Source organism: Gigantopelta aegis, chromosome 3 (genome assembly GCF_016097555.1).
Source record: "Gigantopelta aegis isolate Gae_Host chromosome 3, Gae_host_genome, whole genome shotgun sequence".
NCBI lineage: Eukaryota > Metazoa > Mollusca > Gastropoda > Neomphalida > Peltospiridae > Gigantopelta > Gigantopelta aegis.
Window position 1 is genome coordinate 96111628 of NC_054701.1, and position 20089 is coordinate 96131716.

Genomic DNA, 20089 nt, shown 5'->3' on the forward strand with positions numbered 1-20089 from the left:
CTTTATTTATATGTTGTAGATCATTCACCCCAGTACATGTTGTTGACTTGTCAGCTCTTTATTTATATGTTGTAGATAATCACCCCAGTACATGTTGTTGACTTGTCAACTCTTTATTTGTATGTTGTAGATAATCACCCCAGTACATGTTGACTTGTCAGCTCTTTATTTGTATGTTGTAGATCATTCACCCCAGTACATGTTAACTTGTCAGCTCTTTATTTGTATGTTGTAGATCATTCACCCCAGTACATGTTGTTGACTTGTCAGCTCTTTATTTATATGTTGTAGATAATCACCCCAGTACATGTTGACTTGTCAGCTCTTTATTTGTATGTTGTAGATCATTCACCCCAGTACATGTTGTTGACTTGTCAGCTCTTTATTTATATGTTGTAGATCATTCACCCCAGTACATGTTAACTTGTCAGCTCTTTATTTGTATGTTGTAGATCATTCACCCCAGTACATGTTGACTTATCAGCTCTTTATTTGTATGTTGTAGATCATTCACCCCAGTACATGTTGACTTATCAGCTCTTTATTTGTATGTTGTAGATCGTTCACCCCAGTACATGTTGACTTATCAGCTCTTTATTTGTATGTTGTAGATCATTCACCCCAGTACATGTTGTTGACTTGTCAGCTCTTTATTTGTATGTTGTAGATCGTTCACCCCAGTACATGTTGACTTGTCAGCTCTTTATTTGTATGTTGTAGATCATTCACCCCAGTACATGTTGAGTTATCAGCTCTTTATTTGTATGTTGTAGATCATTCACCCCAGTACATGTTGTTGACTTGTCAACTCTTTATTTGTATGTTGTAGATCATTCACCCCAGTACATGTTGACTTATCAGCTCTTTATTTGTATGTTGTAGATCGTTCACCCCAGTACATGTTGACTTGTCAGCTCTTTATTTGTATGTTGTAGATCATTCACCCCAGTATTGTCAGCTTTATTTGTATGTTGTAGATCATTCACCCCAGTACATGTTGTTGACTTGTCAGCTCTTTATTTGTATGTTGTAGATCATTCACCCCAGTACATGTTGTTGACTTGTCAACTCTTTATTTGTATGTTGTAGATAATCACCCCAGTACATGTTGACTTGTCAGCTCTTTATTTGTATGTTGTAGATAATCACCCCAGTACATGTTGACTTGTCAGCTCTTTATTTGTATGTTGTAGATCGTTCACCCCAGTACATGTTGACTTATCAGCTCTTTATTTATATGTTGTAGATCGTTCACCCCAGTACATGTTGACTTATCAGCTCTTTATTTGTATGTTGTAGATCGTTCACCCCAGTACATGTTGTTAACTTGTCAGCTCTTTATTTGTATGTTGTAGATCGTTCACCCCAGTACATGTTGACTTATCAGCTCTTTATTTGTATGTTGTAGATCATTCACCCCAGTACATGTTGACTTGTCAGCTCTTTATTTGTATGTTGTAGATCGTTCACCCCAGTACAATCATGTTGACTTGTCAGCTCTTTATTTGTATGTTATAGATTGTTCACCCAAGCGGTCTGAACCTTCTAGAGGAAAAGCTCACCAACTGTCAGCGTGTGGACCTCATTGACGAGTGCGGTCACTCTGTGATCATAGACCGGCCGGGCGCTACCATCAAAGCTGTGTTGATGTTTAGGGGAGAACACGGGTCATTCAGCAGAACCTCATCGGGCTAACACCTTGTTTTGGAATAGAAGAATGCAACTGATGATTCAGCAATATCTATGTTTCAGAATAACAATTCACAGTTTTAACACATTCACCACCTGAATTCAGGACAGCAGTTCAAACTGCTTTGTTGTCAAGGTGTTCAATTGTTCGGTGATGGTGCAGTGTTTGTTGTGGAATCCGTCCACTGACTAACCTGTCTAGATTTTACAGTCGATATAATTAGAAAATTGGGTGTTTTTTAATGACTCAACAGTACACATTGTTAGAGGCATCCATAGAGTATGTAGCCTGGCAGTGACCTACTTTCTCTTGAACCATGTCCAATGTTTCACCAGCTTTTAAAATATTTTCATCTAGCTTGTACCTTGGTACATTTAGTCCAACACTACTCAGTTTTGCAATCCAGTCATGAATGTTTTATCTGCAAAACCCCTAGAGTTCTTTCACAACTGCTATGACATCATCGCTACCAAATTATCTGCTCCTAATTCCACTTTGACTTTAAAAAATAAGTAAGAGTGTGGAGATGCTAAATTAAATAAAAGTGAGTACAGTGGGATGAAAACAAGTGGAGGATGCTCTCTGCAGTTACTGCACATCTACTTTTCACAGCATGTTGAACCCGACTTATAAATCATTCTGACTCTTGTAGGAGGAAAACAAGTGGAGGATGCTCTCTGCAGTTACTGCACATCTACTTTTCACAGCATGTCGAACCCAACGTATAAATCATTCTGACTCTTGTAGGAGGAAAACATGTGGAGGATGCTCTCTGCAGTTACTGCACATCTACTTTTCACAGCATGTCGAACCCGACGTATAAATCATTCTGACTCTTGTAGGAGGAAAACAAGTGGAGGATGCTCTCTGCAGTTACTGCACATCTACTTTTCACAGCATGTCGAACCCGACGTATAAATCATTCTGACTCTTGTAGGAGGAAAACAAGTGGAGGATGCTCTCTGCAGTTACTGCACATCTACTTTTCACAGCATGTCGAACCCGACGTATAAATCATTCTGACTCTTGTAGGAGGAAAACAAGTGGAGGATGCTCTCTGCAGTTACTGCACATCTACTTTTCAAGGCATGTCGAACCCGACGTATAAATCATTCTGACTCTTGTAGGAGGAAAACAAGTGGAGGATGCTCTCTGCAGTTACTGCACATCTACTTTTCACAGCATGTTGAACCCGACTTATAAATCATTCCGACTCTTGTAGGAGGAAAACAAGTGGAGGATGCTCTCTGCAGTTACTGCACATCTACTTTTCACAGCATGTCGAACCCGACTTATAAATCATTCTGACTCTTGTAGGAGGAAAACAAGTGGAGGATGCTCTCTGCAGTTACTGCACATCTACTTTTCACAGCATGTCGAACCCGACGTATAAATCATTCTGACTTGTAGGAGGAAAACATGTGGAAGATGCTCTCTGCAGTTACTGCACATCTACTTTTCACAGCATGTTGAACCCGACTTATAAATCATTCCGACTCTTGTAAGAGGAAAACAAGTGGAGGATGCTCTCTGCAGTTACTGCACATCTACTTTTCACAGCATGTCGAACCCGACTTATAAATCATTCTGACTCTTGTAGGAGGAAAACAAGTGGAGGATGCTCTCTGCAGTTACTGCACATCTACTTTTCACAGCATGTCGAACCCGACTTATAAATCATTCTGACTCTTGTAGGAGGAAAACAAGTGGAGGATGCTCTCTGCAGTTACTGCACATCTACTTTTCACAGCATGTCGAACCCGACGTATAAATCATTCTGACTTGTAGGAGGAAAACATGTGGAAGATGCTCTCTGCAGTTACTGCACATCTACTTTTCACAGCATGTTGAACCCGACTTATAAATCATTCCGACTCTTGTAGGAGGAAAACAAGTGGAGGATGCTCTCTGCAGTTACTGCACATCTACTTTTCACAGCATGTCGAACCCGACTTATAAATCATTCCGACTCTTGTAGGAGGAAAACAAGTGGAGGATGCTCTCTGCAGTTACTGCACATCTACTTTTCACAGCATGTTGAACCCGACGTATAAATCATTTTGACTCTTGTTGAAATTGCATATCAAGGCAAAAAAGATAAAATATCAATTCTTGGGCTCTTGATCCACTGTTAAGATTTTAATGACTGATAACAATTGCTTGTTTAAACTCTGCAACCTTTTTTATTTTTTATGGAGCATAATATTAACAATTTTTGACTCTTAAATCTTTTTATCTTCATGGATTTGGTTTGAAATAATATTTTTTCCGATGAAGATATTTAATCAGCACTCACAGCCTGGTAACATTCAGAATTGAAAAGACAAAGTGATTGGGTTCAATCCTTCAAAATAACTTTTAAAATGAAAAGCCATATAGAAGGTGTGACATTGGCAGTTGTGCATTGAATAATAGTACACTACATTAACCACATGGTTAGTCTAGTTATTTTATTAAGCAAGATATTTTAAGACTGTGGACTTTTGAATTTCTTTATATATTTTGATCTCACTTTACATATTAGCTGTTGTTAAATGACTTCGTTTTGGTGATAAATCAAATGTGTTATTTTGTTCAGTTTTAAATAAATATTTGTTGTTTATTTGTACTCCATTATGAATATTATTATTATTATTTATTTGTACTAACTTATAAATAAATTTATTTATTTACACTGCATGGCTTGTTCTTTATATACTCTATTGTAAATGTGTGTTTTCATTGACCGGCCTTGATTATTTTCTATAAAATTCTTCCAGAATCATTTGGATTCTCACAACTACATGCATACATCACAGTAGGGCCGGGACCTAGCCCAGTGGTAAAGCATTCGCTTGATGCACAGTTGCTTTGGGATTGATCCCTTTCTTGTTCCAGCCAGTGCACCACGACTGGTATATCAAACACTGTGGTATGTGCTGTCCTGTGTGGTATGGTGCATATAAAAGATCCCTTGCTTGTATGGAATAATGTAGCTTGTTTTCTCTCTAAGACTAGGCTTCCTTTGATGACTATGTGTCAGAGTTTGACATCAAATAGCTGATGATTAATTAATCAGTGTGCTCCAGTGGTGTTGGTAAACAAAACAAGCTTTAACAGTAAAGACAATTAATGTCAAAATTACCAAATGTTTAACATCCAATAGCTGATGATTAATAAATGAATGTGACGTTAAACAAAAGAAACTTAACATATATCTCAGTAATCCATAAGAAGCTAGTTTTTAATTCAGAATTTGACACTAGACAATGTATACTAAAAAAATGTAATTAACGACCAGTAGGTATTTTTAGCAATTTACTTTAAATATTTTTGTTTGTTTTAAATACCACTTTTGTTGGAAGGTGTCTATTGGAGCAAGTTTATAAACTTGATGATTTAAACAACATTGACAAGTATTTGTTATGATCCAGCATGTGAGGAATCTTAGCCATTTTCATAAATTGAAAAAAACAACCCCATAAAACACTGATACAAGATATCATGAGTCATATTTTACTGAAAAAGTGTTTAGAGGTCATCTCTGATTAAAAGTTGCAAAAATAATGTGACATTGGCAAAAAATTACAAAAAAAGGACTTGTTCCTTGGTTAATTTTGTTGACTATAGGCCTACATGTATAGTAGAATTTTACAGAGTATAAAGCCCGAGGCTAGTGGCTTTTAATACTGGGTTAGTGACAAATACAAATCCAGTAGCCCTATGGGCAAGTGGCTTTAAAAATATATTTTATCATTAGTTTTTTCCCACTGCTTGCTCATGGAATGTGTTTTTTTCTGCCACAGAGATGATGTGCTGTAGGCCTACTGGAGAAACTGATATCAATGTTCCTGGCAACAGAGTCAAATGCATTTGTTAAAATTACTTTCCCTGGGAGTGGGGTAAAAGCTTAAATGGGACACTAATGGTATTACCGGGTAATTTACCTTCTATCTGGGATGTAGCTCAATCTGTAGAGTGTGGTTCATAAAATTGAACCTCACTGCTTGACTCATTGAATAGTTTCAAAGGCTTTGGTATGTGCCGTATTGACTGGAAAAATGCATATAAAAGATCTCATGCTGCAAAATTAAAAATGTGGTAGGTTTACTCAGAATACTGTTTTAATATTACCAACTATTTAACATCCTGTAGCTGGTATGTTGAAAAGGTGTCATTAAAGGGACATTCCTGAGTTTGCTGCATTGTAAGATGTTTCCGACTAATAAAATATTACTTACATATTAAATATATTTTCATGTTTAGAATATCAGTATACACAATATGTTCCTGTCGTCTTAATAATTTGTAAGAAGCCCAAACTGGATTTTGTCTTCAAATAATTTTGTATGTACGAAAAAAAAATTAATTTAGGAAATGAAATGAAACTGAACCTATTATGAATATTAGAACGACCAGAAACACGTTTAATATACAGCCACTAATATTTTATGCAGAAACATATATTTGATATGTAATTACAATCGTTAACATCATAAAAATTGCAGCAAACTCAGGAATGTCCCTTTAAACAAACAATACGTGTTCCTTTATCAAACAGCCACTGTTCTGCACCAGTGAGAGTCGTTGCTTTTTTTCATTCGCCTCATTGCACACAACTAACTGTATCGGGAGACCAAAACTTAATAGTCGCGACGTGGACACCAGTTACTTCCCTTTGTAACATGTCGCGTCGGTGACAGTTGGGTGTGTGTTGTTTATCGTTCTATTCCAACTTCTTGCGACACTGATACAGTTTGGTTTTAGTTTGAATATTTATTTCTAAATATGAATATCTTTCTGACTGGGTTTTATGTTCTGACTTTGTTGTGCGCTGTCCTGTTTGTGTATACCAAGACGTCGCTAAAACCCGTCAACGATGTCGGATTCCTGGGATTTCAGCGAACTTACCTGTTTGTGTACCTGCTGGCTATGGGTGAGATATCAATAACAACAGCAACGATATCAGTAATAATTATAATAATAATTTCAGCAAATAATAATAAGTAATTTCAGAAATAGGCCTTCTGAAATATGTACTCCATTTCTAATACCTCGCCCCCACCTGATTCTTCTGTTTATATTCGTCTTAAAGGGACATACTAATTTGACTGACAAAAAAATATTATAAAAATAGAAATAAAATCAAAGCATTTAAAAAAATAAAAAACCCAAATGTGGAGGGTTTTTTTTTCAATTAAATTTGTCACCCTTTGTATTAAAATGTAAAGTTAGTTTAGTGGTCAGAGTGCCGAAATAAAAGGACCACAAAGGAGAGGAGTGTGTATTGTGGGCTGGGTGTGGATAATGAATTTGCTCCACCTTTACAATGTGTGAGGTTGCGTATGTTTCAGGTGGCGACTGGCTGCAAGGCCCACATGTGTACGCCCTGTATGAGAGTTACCACATGTCAACACACCAGATTGAAATCCTCTTTGTAGCCGGCTTTGGCTCCAGCATGATTGTCGGCACCATTGTGGGCTCGTTTGCTGATAAGTAGTAAGTGCACATGATTAATCTCGTTTAGATGGACATGTATGTAGTTTGTTGTGTTGGGGATCTAATTCATTATTAATTGTTAGCACGGGTGTAGGAAATAAGGTGCAAAAAAAGTGGGGGCACATACACACACACATACATACATTACATATATACAGTGTTCTCGCTGGGTGAAAATTAAAGGAGGGCGGCCGCGCAGCACCACACCCTTCACAAAAAAAAATTGGGGGGGGGGGGGGGGGAGCTTGGTGGTTACCATGTTGTTGTGTGTTAATAGACTTTGTGGAAAGACATACTCCTTATTTTGATTACAAAAAGTTTATACGAAATACAAACAGACTCGTCTTTTAACTGAACCGAAGATGTTATCGGTCTGATATTCACTGACAGTTCCGGTTTTGCTGAACCGATCAAAGTTTTAATATTATTTTAATAAAGATTTCAAGATATACGAAAAACAAAAAAGACATTTGTGTGATCCCCTAATGTCGAAAACATTTTTTGTTATTCCCATCTTCATTGAATGAATCGATCGCTGTGATAAAATATTATCGCCAACTGATAAAAAGTAGTTTCGTTTTTGTAGTGGTGGTGTATATATTATTTGGCACCCAAGATGAATGATTTTAATGCCAAACACTACCACTTCCGTTGATTTTACAAGTGGTGATATCCCCCCAAAATTAAAAGTTTACAATATGTTATAAGAACTGCTGAATAAACAGAATGACAGAAATGACAGAAAGTAAAAATTGTCAGTTACAATCAATTATATCTGTAACTGAGGACAAAATATCAGACGACAGTGGAAACAAAAGATAGAGTGACCATTCTGATCACGTAACAAATTTGGCGCCAAATAAGTGGGGGTTTTCCAGTCGGAGATTGCTGAATCCATAAAAAATAAAAATGTTTTCATTGCTCAAATAAAATATAACTTTTAATGTTTGTATTAAACATACAAATGGATACAGGTATAGGACAAAATAGAGGCTGTTAAAAATACTATTAAATTATGTTATGGTAACCGTTGTATATGTTTCGTCAGTTGCTTTTTTGTACACAACGCGGCTTGTTTCCTTTGATGTCCAGTGAGCAGACTGATCGTTGTGGTTTTTTTATGTGTGGAAAAAAGTGTGCATTTGGAAATAGCGGAGATAGGTGCTGGAAAATAAAGAGTGGCGCAGAAAAATAAAGGAGGGCGGAGAACGTGAAAGGAGGGCGGCAAAATGCTTAAATGGAGCAGCGAAAACACTGATATATATATATATATATATATATATATATATAAATATATAAAAACCATTGCTGCTGCTAAAAAAAGGGGGGGGGGGCTATTTCTCATTCCAACCAGTGCACCATGACTGGCATATCAAATGCTGTGGTATGTGCTATCCTGTCTGTGGGATTGTGCTTATAAAATATCCCTTGCAACTAATGGAAAAAATTATCTGGTTTCCTGTCTGACTGTCAAAATGACCATATGTTTGACATCCAACAGCCAATGCGCTCCAGCCAGTGCACCATGACTAGTACGTCAAAGGCCGTATTATATGCTATCCTGTCTATGGAATGGTGCATGTGTGGCAGACATGTACTTTCTGTAATTATAACATGGTAAACTTAGTTTTGTATTTCATGTCCCATAACTTCTTTTCTTCAGTATATTTCTTTCTGTACTTGGCTTGTGTGGTCAATTTCAAATTGCATGTTTTACCTGTGTGGGCAGTGAATACCTGTGACATCTCTTTGTTTCTTGTGAGGACTATTTTCATGTGCTGTCTGTGAAGACAGTGTTTTTAGTTTTGATTGGGCTGCTGACCATGACATGATCAGCTGATGTTAGAAGGTAGTCATTCTGCATTTATTGAGTTATACTGGATGGTGGTTTCTTTTGGGCTCCTGATATTTTGGTGTCCTGCATCTTAATATAAGCATTTATGTAAAGGTTTACAGTAGTCTATAAGTGACGGTGGATATGGTTGAACGGAACATCTTAAACCTCACAGGTTTGAGATGGGTTTCGTCTCCGTGATCTGCAATAAACTGTGCAAAGCTTCATAACCAGTTGTTGTCATTTCGTGTACCGAGCACCCTGTTGCACATATAAAAGATTCCTTGCTGCTAATCGAAAAGAGTAGCTCATGAAGTGGCGACAGCAGGTTTCCTCCCTCAATATCTGTGTGGTCCTTAACCATAATGTCCGACGGCATATAACCGTAAATAAAATGTGTTGAGTGCATCGTTAAATAAAACATTTCCATCCATCCAATAGCCGATGATTAATAAATCAATCTGCTCTAGTGGTGTTGTTAAATAAAACAAACTTTTCAATTAATATCAAGCTATAATATAATATTTTACTACAGATAATATGGAATAATTCTATGCAAAATTATTATAACTGATAATAGTGATATGCCCACGGTTTTGCGAATGTAAATTACATTATTAACAAGATGAATGCATTGTGCGATTCAGATATGTTTATGAATAACCAGTAACAATTTTTAAAAATCTTGTTTCATCAATTACTGTCATATTGAAAAAATAGTAACACTAACACACTCAGTGACACACAACCCACTCACGCTTAGTGAATGTTAACAATGCCTAACACTTAGTGAATGTTTACAATGTCTAACACTTAGTGAATGTTAACAATGCCTAATACTTAGTGAATGTTAACAATGCCCAACACAGAAAAAAAGAAAGGAATAAAAATTATAAAATCATTTAAACGGTGATATTTGCCAAATAGGGTTTTTAAATAATTTAAAAAAATCAATGTTGTGTTTGTATATTTTTATCTTGAATCATGAACGCAAAAGGATAAACATCAAAACATGAAGAAAAAAAAAATTTGACCAGAGAAAAACAAACAAATTGTATATATTTTATATAATTGAATAAATAGTATTAAAAAAAGAAGAAAAGTTATGAATTTTAACTTCCATATACATGTATGTATAAAAAGTATGAGTATTTAGTAGTCCTGAAAATTAATAAAAGATGACACCACTGAAGTGTTTGACAGCTTAAACTAGCACATGTTAAGACAAAACAATTAATAATACTATCGCTGATTGGATGACATTTGACCTCTACTGGCTCTAGTGATAGCTGGCCATGGAAAGCTTTTTTTAATTTTAAAGTCCTATATAATTATTGGATACGCTACACTGAACAGTCTACAGTAAATACATTTATAGATTATTTCAGTATATTTTATGCTATATTTCAAGCAGTTTGTTTTTCACAAAAGCCTCTTGCCTCAGACACTCATCCTGACAGAGTACAGGTGTTGACAGGTGTTTATTGTGACCAGTTGCAAACTCTGGGTCCTTTGTTTTAATTGGAGTGTCATACCTCGATAGCTTTCTCACCAAGGATGGTGTATTTGTTAACGTCTGTTTAATCTTGTGACCAGCTCAGGTAGCGGTTTTGACAAATGTCTAGCCTAGTGGCAGTGGATTGATACTACTGTAGGTCCGACTTATGGCAGACTTAAAAATCACATATGTCTAAAACACCAGTCATATTGACCACTATTTATTTATTTATTAATTATTATTTTAAATCATGCACAAGATACCAATCTCTAAACAGGTCGGTCTGGATAGGAATTTGTTCCAATAATAGAAATGGACAGGTGCTTCGGACCGACAAGAAAGACAAAAGTGGGACCGACAAACACACGTTTTAAAAAAAGAATTCCAGTGTTGGAGATTGAGAATTGGTTCCAGACCGGGGAAAAAGGGCTATTCCCCACCCCTGGTCAACTGTGTGACTGATAAATTTGAAATTTTATGCTGATAAATAGTACACATATAATTGTTATGTAGACATGGACATTATGTTAAACTACTAAAATGGATTATCAAATTCCCATTGAAAAATTATCACAGCTGATTGAGAATGGAAAAACATCTTCAGTCTCAGAATTAATCACAGTACTGTAGTGAACTGGGAAGTGTGTTGACTGTGTGGAAGCTTCCTAGTTGATGGATGTGTACATGTCATTAATTCTTTTTACCCCACTTCCCTTCTTCCTCCATGTACACATGACCGCTTGTAATTAATTCATATAAAAACAGCTTTATTCCTAATATTTTGAAGTTATGGAATGATCTTGACAGTTTAACTCCAAATTAACCATTTGCATGCCTATAAAAAATTAATAAAAAAGGGAAATCCCAATCCTTCATCTACACTCTATCTTTATGGAAATCGTAAATGTAACATTATCCATTGTCAGCTTCGTAACTATGCTAGCAACTTAAACTATCATTTATTTTTAAGCCATCTTTCTGATAGCCCAAGCTGTGCATGTGGAGATAACTGTGAAGATAATTTTCATTATTTTTATGTCTGCCCTCTGTTCATCAGACAAAGATATGATTTATTTGCATCGTTACGGAATTACCTTGATATCTTAAACATTGATCTACTATTATCCGGGTCAATAAACCTACCAATTGAAGAAAACAGTTTAATTTTTAACGCAGTACATAAATATATAGCTGAAATTAAGAGATTCGAGTTGAACTAACTTATTATTCCGATTTTACTGCCCCATATAAGGTTAGCTCGAACAATAGGATCATTACTATCATATTTTTTCTCGACTATCCCATTTCTGTTCTATCTACTCTCTCTACTCTCTACCTTTTATTACTATATATTAAAAAATATTAATTATATTAAATATTTTATGCCATTAGACATTGTTATTATGCTTTAGATATATATGATTATGAATATTGTCTGATGTCTATATTGTTTAGGAGAGCACTTATATAGGCTCTGCCTGTTGTGCAATCCTTTTCTTTTTTGATCAATAAAAATATCTCAAAACAAAAAATCACTTGTTAAACATGACCACATCACAGAACATTTTATTCAGTATCACATCTTGGTGTGCTACAGTCAGAGTAAAGTGTATACAATTTTAAGACGTTAAGTTGTTAATCAATTTTAAATTAATTTGCAACGCTCATTATTCAAAATGTAGAACAAAATGTTCCCTGCATGTGTACATACAAACATGGCTGCCTTGAGGCAATTGTGAAAACCTTGCAGGGAATCTAATTTGATCATACAGTTGGGTAATGTTAAGTGCATGCTGCAGTTTTAACTTGCCTTAGGCAGTTTTGGGTAATACAACTTTGCATTATGTATCATTGCACATTTAAAGAGGACCATTTCCCATGGTAATGGTAAATTACATAATCAAATACATTTGCTTTGGTCACTGGTGTAATCAAAGGATCAATATGTCATGTGCCATTGCTTTCCCAGTCTCATGAAAATGGAGGTTTTATTGGGGTGTTAGGTTCCCCATTCTGTCACTGGGAGCTGAGCTCCAAGTTGTTGTGCAGGGCTAGAAAAACAATTCGCCAAGACATATCTATTAAACTTAAAAAATTGTAAAATCCAACTTATTTTCAAACAAAATATCAATTATTTAATGAATTTATTTCACCAAATTAAAATAGAATTAGCCACTTGTTCTTAAAATGTGCAATTGGCGAATACCTGAGCCAGCCTTGTTTTGTATGGTAACCCCCCATCCTTCACTCACTCACTCACTCACACACTCACTCACATTCACTCTCACCCACCCACCCACACACAGAGTGGGTTACAGCTCTATAGTCTGAAGGTTCAATAGTCCGAAGGTTCAATGGTCCGAAGGTTCAGTAGTCCGAAGGTTCAGTAGTCTTAACTATAATTACGAAGAATGGCAAAAGCACAGTGTCAAATGTCTAAAGAAATGTAAATTATTTACAGTAATCGCTAAGCGTACCTCTGTGTAAAATGTTTACGGCAACAGTGTGACATATAATGTTATGACACAACGAAATGATACATGTTGGATATCAATTTAAAGGCATCTGATTTGCTTGGAACTTACATATAAATCCAAACCATCCACTGAGAGTACGGGTTACACACGTCAATTTCTATTGTCAGGTCAACAGTGTATATTATGTAAACGCGAGCACCATATATAACTTGGTTCAGAATACGTTTTAATTTCTCTTAAACCTGTATTTAAAAAAAAAAATGTCAGAAAAAGAATTCAACACTTGTGTTTGCAGAGCTCGTGTCAGTTAGATACCATTTATCTTACATTTCGCTTACAATTGTATTCATCTCGTATTTGTTCCCATTGGCGTAGCCAGGATTTTATATTGGTGGGGGACCACAATGACATGGATGATCAACCACATTGTTTTTGAGACTGTCAATAGTGAAGGCAGGAATGAAGGAAACATTTTATTTATGTTTATATGGCATTGGACATATGATTAAGGATCACACAGATATTGAGACAGGAAACGTGCTACTGCCACTTCATGGGCTGTTGACATATTACATACCGCAGCCTTTGTTACATCAGTTGTGGAGCATTGGCTGGAATGAAAAGTAGCCCACTGACAGGGATCAATTGTGCATCAGACGAGCACTGTATGGAATGGAATGGAAACTCGTTTAACGTGCCCATATCCACGAAGGTTCAGGCACGCCCACCACGGATCCGACCTCTCACTTCGCCAGCATTGTATCACTGAGCTATGACCCTGTCCCATATTAACAGGGAGACAGACAAACATAAACAATGTAGTTGAGGGATAAAGATGTACTAGTATGCTTGAGGAGAGCATAATCCCCCTTCCCCTCCCCAGGCAATGCCAATGTTTGCTCCTTAGGTACGGTTTGAAGCAACTTGGAAGCTCAACGGTATGTATAACAATCATTCATGTAGTTTTCTGTGCTTATACAAGAACATTCTACAGTGGTCATGATTTAAACGCTTAGTGAAGCTATTAATATATAATTATATAAACAATATAACAGAAATAATTCCACTTTTAAAGGGACATTCGTGAGTTTGCTGCATTGTAAGATGTTTTCGACTAATAAAATATTTCTACAATTAAACTTGCATATTAAATATATGTTCGTGTGTAGAATATCAGTGTGTGTATATTCAATGTGTTTATGGTCGTCCTAATATTTGTAAGAAGCCCAAACTGGATTTTGTCTTCAAATAATTTTGTACGTACGAATAAATAATAAATAATAAATAAAATGAAATTTACCCTTGTACAAATATTAGAATGATCAGAAATACGTTTAATATACAGCCACTAATATTTTATGCAGAAAAATATACTTGATATGTAATTACAATCGTTAAAAAGTCTTTGTTATTCGATAATATCTTAAAAATTGCAGCAAACTCAGGAATGTCCCTTTAAGAGTGGATATTTGAAAACATAAGCCATACCTAGATAGGCCAGAAGTATAATACAGGCCACACCTGGATAGGCCAGTAATATAATACATGAGTTGACAAAAAAGAAATGTCAGTTTTTAATTAAAATCACTTTATTAAAATCCAACAGTTAACGCTCCTATATCCGGTTTCCATGTTATAATGTCGAATACTAGTGCAAAATAAAAGCAGCACTGCAACTTTATTACAGTCGTCTGTTATCGCTATCAATGGATATCGTCAAAAACCTACTACTCAATTCGCAAGACTTAAAACTGCAGTTATGCCTGCATTTTGATTTCGTAATTGATGATATAACATGTAACTGGATATAGCAACTTTAACAAGGACTACAACACACAAAACGTCCAGCACAATCCACACTGTTCAACAGTGAATAATGTTTTTAGCCCAAAAAGACTTCACCATAAGCTTAAAACATATCCTTGAACAGCATAGGTAGGGCCATGCCCTAATCAAAATCCTAGGGGGGGGGGCACTACTCCTCCCCCCCCCCCCCCATCGGAGGGTACGTCCCTGATGGGTAACTACTGTCCAATAGTCTTCCAACGTATGTTGCCCATTATTGTAAGACTATGTGCAACTTTTTCCTTCGCTGAAACCTCCAAACTTGCTGCTCCCCACAAAATACTATATCCAAATAATTCCATGTACTACCATTTTATAAATGTCTTTATTGCAAAAAAACCGGCCTCGGTGGCGTCGTGGCAGGCCATCGGTCTACAGGCTGGTAGGTACTGGGTTCGGATCCCAGTCGAGGCATGGGATTTTTAATCGAAATACCGACTCCAAACCCTGAGTGAGTGCTCCGCAAGGCTCATTGGGTAGGTGCAAACCACTTGCACCGACCAGTGATCCATAACTGGTTCAACAAAGGCCATGGTTTGTGCTATCCTGCCTGTGGGAAGCGCAAATAAAAGATCCCTTGCTGCCTGTCGTAAAAAGAGTAGCCTATGTGGCGACAGCGGGTTTCCTCTAAAAACAGTGTCAGAATGACCATATGTTTGACGTCCAATAGCCGATGATAAGATAAAAAATCAATGTGCTCTAGCGGCGTCGTTAAATAAAACAAACTTTTATTGCAAAAACTAATATGGGTGGCCCATGGGTTAGCACGTGTCCCTTTTTGTTTCAGTATTGTGTGGTATAATAAATATACGGACGTCCAAAAACTAATATGGGTGGCCCATGGGTTAGCACGTGTCCCTTTTTGTTTCAGTATTGTGTGTTGTAATAAATATACGGACGTCCAAAAACTAATATGGGTGGCCCATGGGTTAGCACGTGTCCCTTTTTGTTTCAGTATTGTGTGTTGTAATAAATATACGGACGTCCAAAAACTAATATGGGTGGCCCATGGGTTAGCACGTGTCCCTTTTTGTTTCAGTATTGTGTGTTGTAATAAATATACGGATGTCCAAAAACTAATATGGGTGGCCCATGGGTTAGCACGTGTCCCTTTTTGTTTCAGTATTGTGTGTTGTAATAAATATACGGATGTCCAAAAACTAATATGGGTGGCCCATGGGTTAGCACGTGTCCCTTTTTGTTTCAGTAATGTGTGTTGTAATAAATATATGGACGTCCAAAAACTAATATGGGTGGCCCATGGGTTAGCACGTGTCCCTTTTTGTTTCAGTAATGTGTGTTGTAATAAATATACGGATGTCCAAAAACTAATATGGGTGGCCCATGGGTTAGCACGTGTCCCTTTTTGTTTCAGTATTGTGTGTTGTAATAAATATACGGACGTCCAAAAACTAATATGGGTGGCCCATGGGTTAGCACGTGTCCCTTTTTGTTTCAGTAATGTGTGTTGTAATAAATATACGGATGTCCAAAAACTAATATGGGTGGCCCATGGGTTAGCACGTGTCCCTTTTTGTTTCAGTAATGTGTGTTGTAATAAATATATGGATGTCCAAAAGAAACTATACCAAGACTTGAGAGACTACTGAAGAAAAATCAAAATACAGTGAAACTGCGATTACTCGATCTTGAATGGAACGAGGAAATAGTTTGAGTTTCAGGGAGTTTGAGTTTTCGAAAGTAATATAAAAGAGTTCAAATTTGAAACTGCATTGCAGCTGGTTGATTTCGCTTAATATTGTAAGAAGCGTGCACTTTGCTGCCTACCTCTGAACCCCCAGTTGAAAGGCTAATTAATATATCAGTCACCTCACCCCACACCATCTCATCTCATCCCACCCCACCCCACCCCACCCCAGCTGTTGGCATCTTTGACGCCAGTGGAACATTCATTTTGTGTATATTTTAAAAGTAAGTAAATAAAATTAAAAAGATAACTCAGATGAATTTGAAATATAGGCTACATGTATTTATTGACAGAAAAAAAAACACGAAAAAAAAAGGCATATATAAATAACAGAAAGTAACGATGTATTTTACAGATGTCAAAACATGGCGGGACGTAACTAACAAATAAAACACTGAATGTCGAATAACACTATAAGTACATTTGTTTTACGAAAAATTATTTACGCTTCGCACCTCTACTTTCTTTCTCCAATCTGGCCTCCCACCCCCATTTCTGAGCCCTACACAAGATTGTTTGGATGATAAGAAAGCAGAACTTTTTAAAACCGATCTGGCAAATCCCACATTACGGGTCCTTCCCCAGATCTGTGATGTATCAATTTTTAACATAACTAAATGACTGGTAATTGATAAACATTAACTGATACATAAATAGAAAAACTAAAGTTTGACACGATTCATGGCTTTGAGAGCAAAAACAAACGGCGCTAACAATTATTATAAATGCTTTTTGAAGTTAACCAGACTGTGTCTGTAATTAAGTATTATGTAGCGAGGCTCTCCACCATGGATGAACACCGACTACCAAACACAGGATCATTTCATTCCACTTGGTCAGCGATACATTATTCTGTAATTATCACCTTTATCCTCGACAGCCAAGACCACCTGAGACATGCGCGCTTCGCATGATTGACAATACATTCGTCTTTAAAATACTATCAGCAACGACAGTTTGATCAATTCACACGCGTCGAGTTTTAGAGGTGCATACTCTATTAAATCTTTATGGCAGGACCAAAGAATTAGATCGAGAGATCAAATTTATTGAGTTTTCGAAGTTGGAGTTTTCGAAGGTTGTTATTACTAGTTTGTATAGCAACTCGGCCGGGACCATTGCTTCAGATCGAGAGATCGAAGGTGGAGTGATTGAAGTTTGACTGTATATATATATATTTCATATTCCAAAACTATATACTAGTATACATGTGTGGTGTTTTGGCATGATGTGAACAAAATGTCATTTCCATTATCCAAATTATAAAGGGTAAAATACATGTTAACATATAACGCCCTATTTATACCATACACATATTAGACATAGTAAAACATTAGCCTATATTCACGGAGTACAGTGTTTCGGATCAATGAACCTTCGGACTATTGAACCTTTGGACTATTGAACCTTCGGACTATATTGAACCTTCGGACCATTGAACCTTCGGACCACTGAACCTTCGGACTAGTGAACCTTCGGACCAGTGAACCTTCGGACTAATGAACCTTCGGTACACAGAGTGTTCATGGTACTATTAGCTGGACACATTGATCATGCTAGTACACTCACTTGTGACATACCAGTGTTTGATTATAATCAAGAAATGATCAGTTGAGCTATATAAAAGTTCTCAGTTGATTGTCTCTGAAAATGTTAACTGTAATTGTTCCGACAGTTTAGTTGATGGAATTAATGTAAATATGCTGCGGTTTGTATTAAAGTTTGTGTATGTAAACAAAACCATTATTAAATGTAAAAATAGTGAAATGTAGAATCTATCCGTGTGAACTTAACAACAGGGGCATGGTTCTGATAATCATTCCTAAGTTCACATAATTCACCGATTATACAACTGAAAGTTGATTGGTTGGTGTGAACTCATTCCCAACACTAACTCTCGCCCAAGAATACACCACTCACTTTCCTTCCCATCACAAAACAAAGCAGTATCCTTTATTATTAACCAGTTATTCTGTAAATACTTGATAGGTATTTGTCATCACCATAACATGTTTTAGAACAGACTGTGTGTTTGTGTATACACACACGTGATCACATTATTTGAGGGTTTAAAATGTTACATTTCTTACTACATTTATTTTTAGAGTTAGGTTTAGGTAAATAATAATAATAAAAAAAATTCTTTCCTTTCCAGTGGACGCAAATTGAATTGTATCATATATGGTGTTTTGTATGGATTGGCCTGTATTACAAAGGTTTGTTGTGTACTTTAATATAGTTCTTACTTACACAGCATAAACAAGCTTTATTTGTAGTTTTAGAAAACACTAGTTGTATTCTTTCATTATAATAGTCAAATATGAAATTAATGCAAGATAAAACAAGATACCGTAATCCTGAGTTTGTAATGACAAACATTGAAATATGAAGTAAAATATGACTGCTGTAAAAAATTTTTTAACATAGCAGGCCAAAAGAAATATGGCTTGCTGAGAAAAAACATGGCCTGCTGGAAATAAGAATTTGGGACAGTGTGGGAAATTATACAGTACGGGGTAGGTGGAGAGTTTGGGACAGTGTGGGAAATTAGACAGTACGGGGTAGGTGGAGAGTTTGGGACAGTGTGGGAAATTAGACAGTACGGGGTAGGTGGAGAGTTTGGGACAGTGTGGGAAATTAGACAGTACGGGGTAGGTGGAGAGTTTGGGACAGTGTGGGAAATTAGACAGTACGGGGTAGGTGGAGGGTATGGAACAGTGTGGAAAATTAGGACCTCTGAGATGAATTTTAGAGCATTATAAAATTAAAATATCACAATCACAAGCTCAGCCTCAGCTAAATAGAAGATGGAATGATCGTACATACATCTGTCTTGAAAAATGACCTGTGATTGTTTGGTAATTTTATCAGGTCCATGTTTGATCTACCTGCTAGCTCTAAAAATGGACTGCTTTATGCAGGCCGCTACTTCGAGCTGTGAATGTGATAAAGTAAATGGTTGTTACCATCAGTACAGAAAAAGTTGGTTTTGTCTTTGTCATGATTACACACGGAATCTGAAATTATTACTAAGGTTGGTGAATGTCCTGTGTATTTACAGATCTGTAAGATATGTTAGGCAGGGCTTCTAGAATTTTTATAAAATCCACTAGCCACTCGATCAGTGATTTAAAAAATGTACTAGCCACGATTAAAAATTCACTAGCCCTACTTTACTTTTAAGTCAATACATATTTACTAAATAATAGTAATAATCAGATATATGTCACGTAAAGAGGGAGATACAGCTTAAAAACACTAACATTGGGGGGTTGGGATAGGGGCAGGATATTCATATTAAAAAAGAGACTTAACTGCAACATTTGACAATTTGTTTTCACTAGCCATCGGGCATGGCAATATAAGTTGTAGAAGCATCACGAGGGGTATATGGCTTTTTATGTACCCTCTGTGTGTTCTTTTAAAAGAGCACACAGAGGGTACATAAAAAGTCATATACCCCGAGAGATGCTTCTACAACGAATTTGTCTTGCCGACATGTTACACCATATAACCAGATAATCAATATAACGCCAGACAATAATTGTTAACAATTTAT

At 36.4% G+C, this 20089-nt stretch overlaps 2 protein-coding genes across 9 annotated transcripts in view; both read left to right on the top strand.

Moving 5' to 3' along the window:
* The window catches only part of LOC121369414 (monoacylglycerol lipase ABHD6-like), a 50253-nt gene extending 45895 nt beyond the window's left edge, over positions 1-4358 (top strand). For all 7 annotated transcript variants that reach the window (XM_041494512.1, XM_041494508.1, XM_041494510.1 and 4 more), the window contains exon 9: positions 1519-4358. In XM_041494512.1, the coding sequence (XP_041350446.1) occupies positions 1519-1695 (177 nt within the window). In that variant the 3' untranslated portion in view covers positions 1696-4358. The remainder of the gene's footprint in view (positions 1-1518) is intronic.
* A 2004-nt stretch (positions 4359-6362) lies between these two features.
* Positions 6363-20089, top strand: part of LOC121369416 (molybdate-anion transporter-like) — a 48289-nt gene continuing 34562 nt past the window's right edge. For both annotated transcript variants that reach the window (XM_041494515.1, XM_041494514.1), the window contains exons 1-3: positions 6363-6605; positions 7024-7168; positions 18686-18746. In XM_041494515.1, coding sequence (XP_041350449.1) covers positions 6458-6605; positions 7024-7168; positions 18686-18746 — 354 coding nt within the window. In that variant the 5' untranslated portion in view covers positions 6363-6457. The remainder of the gene's footprint in view (positions 6606-7023; positions 7169-18685; positions 18747-20089) is intronic.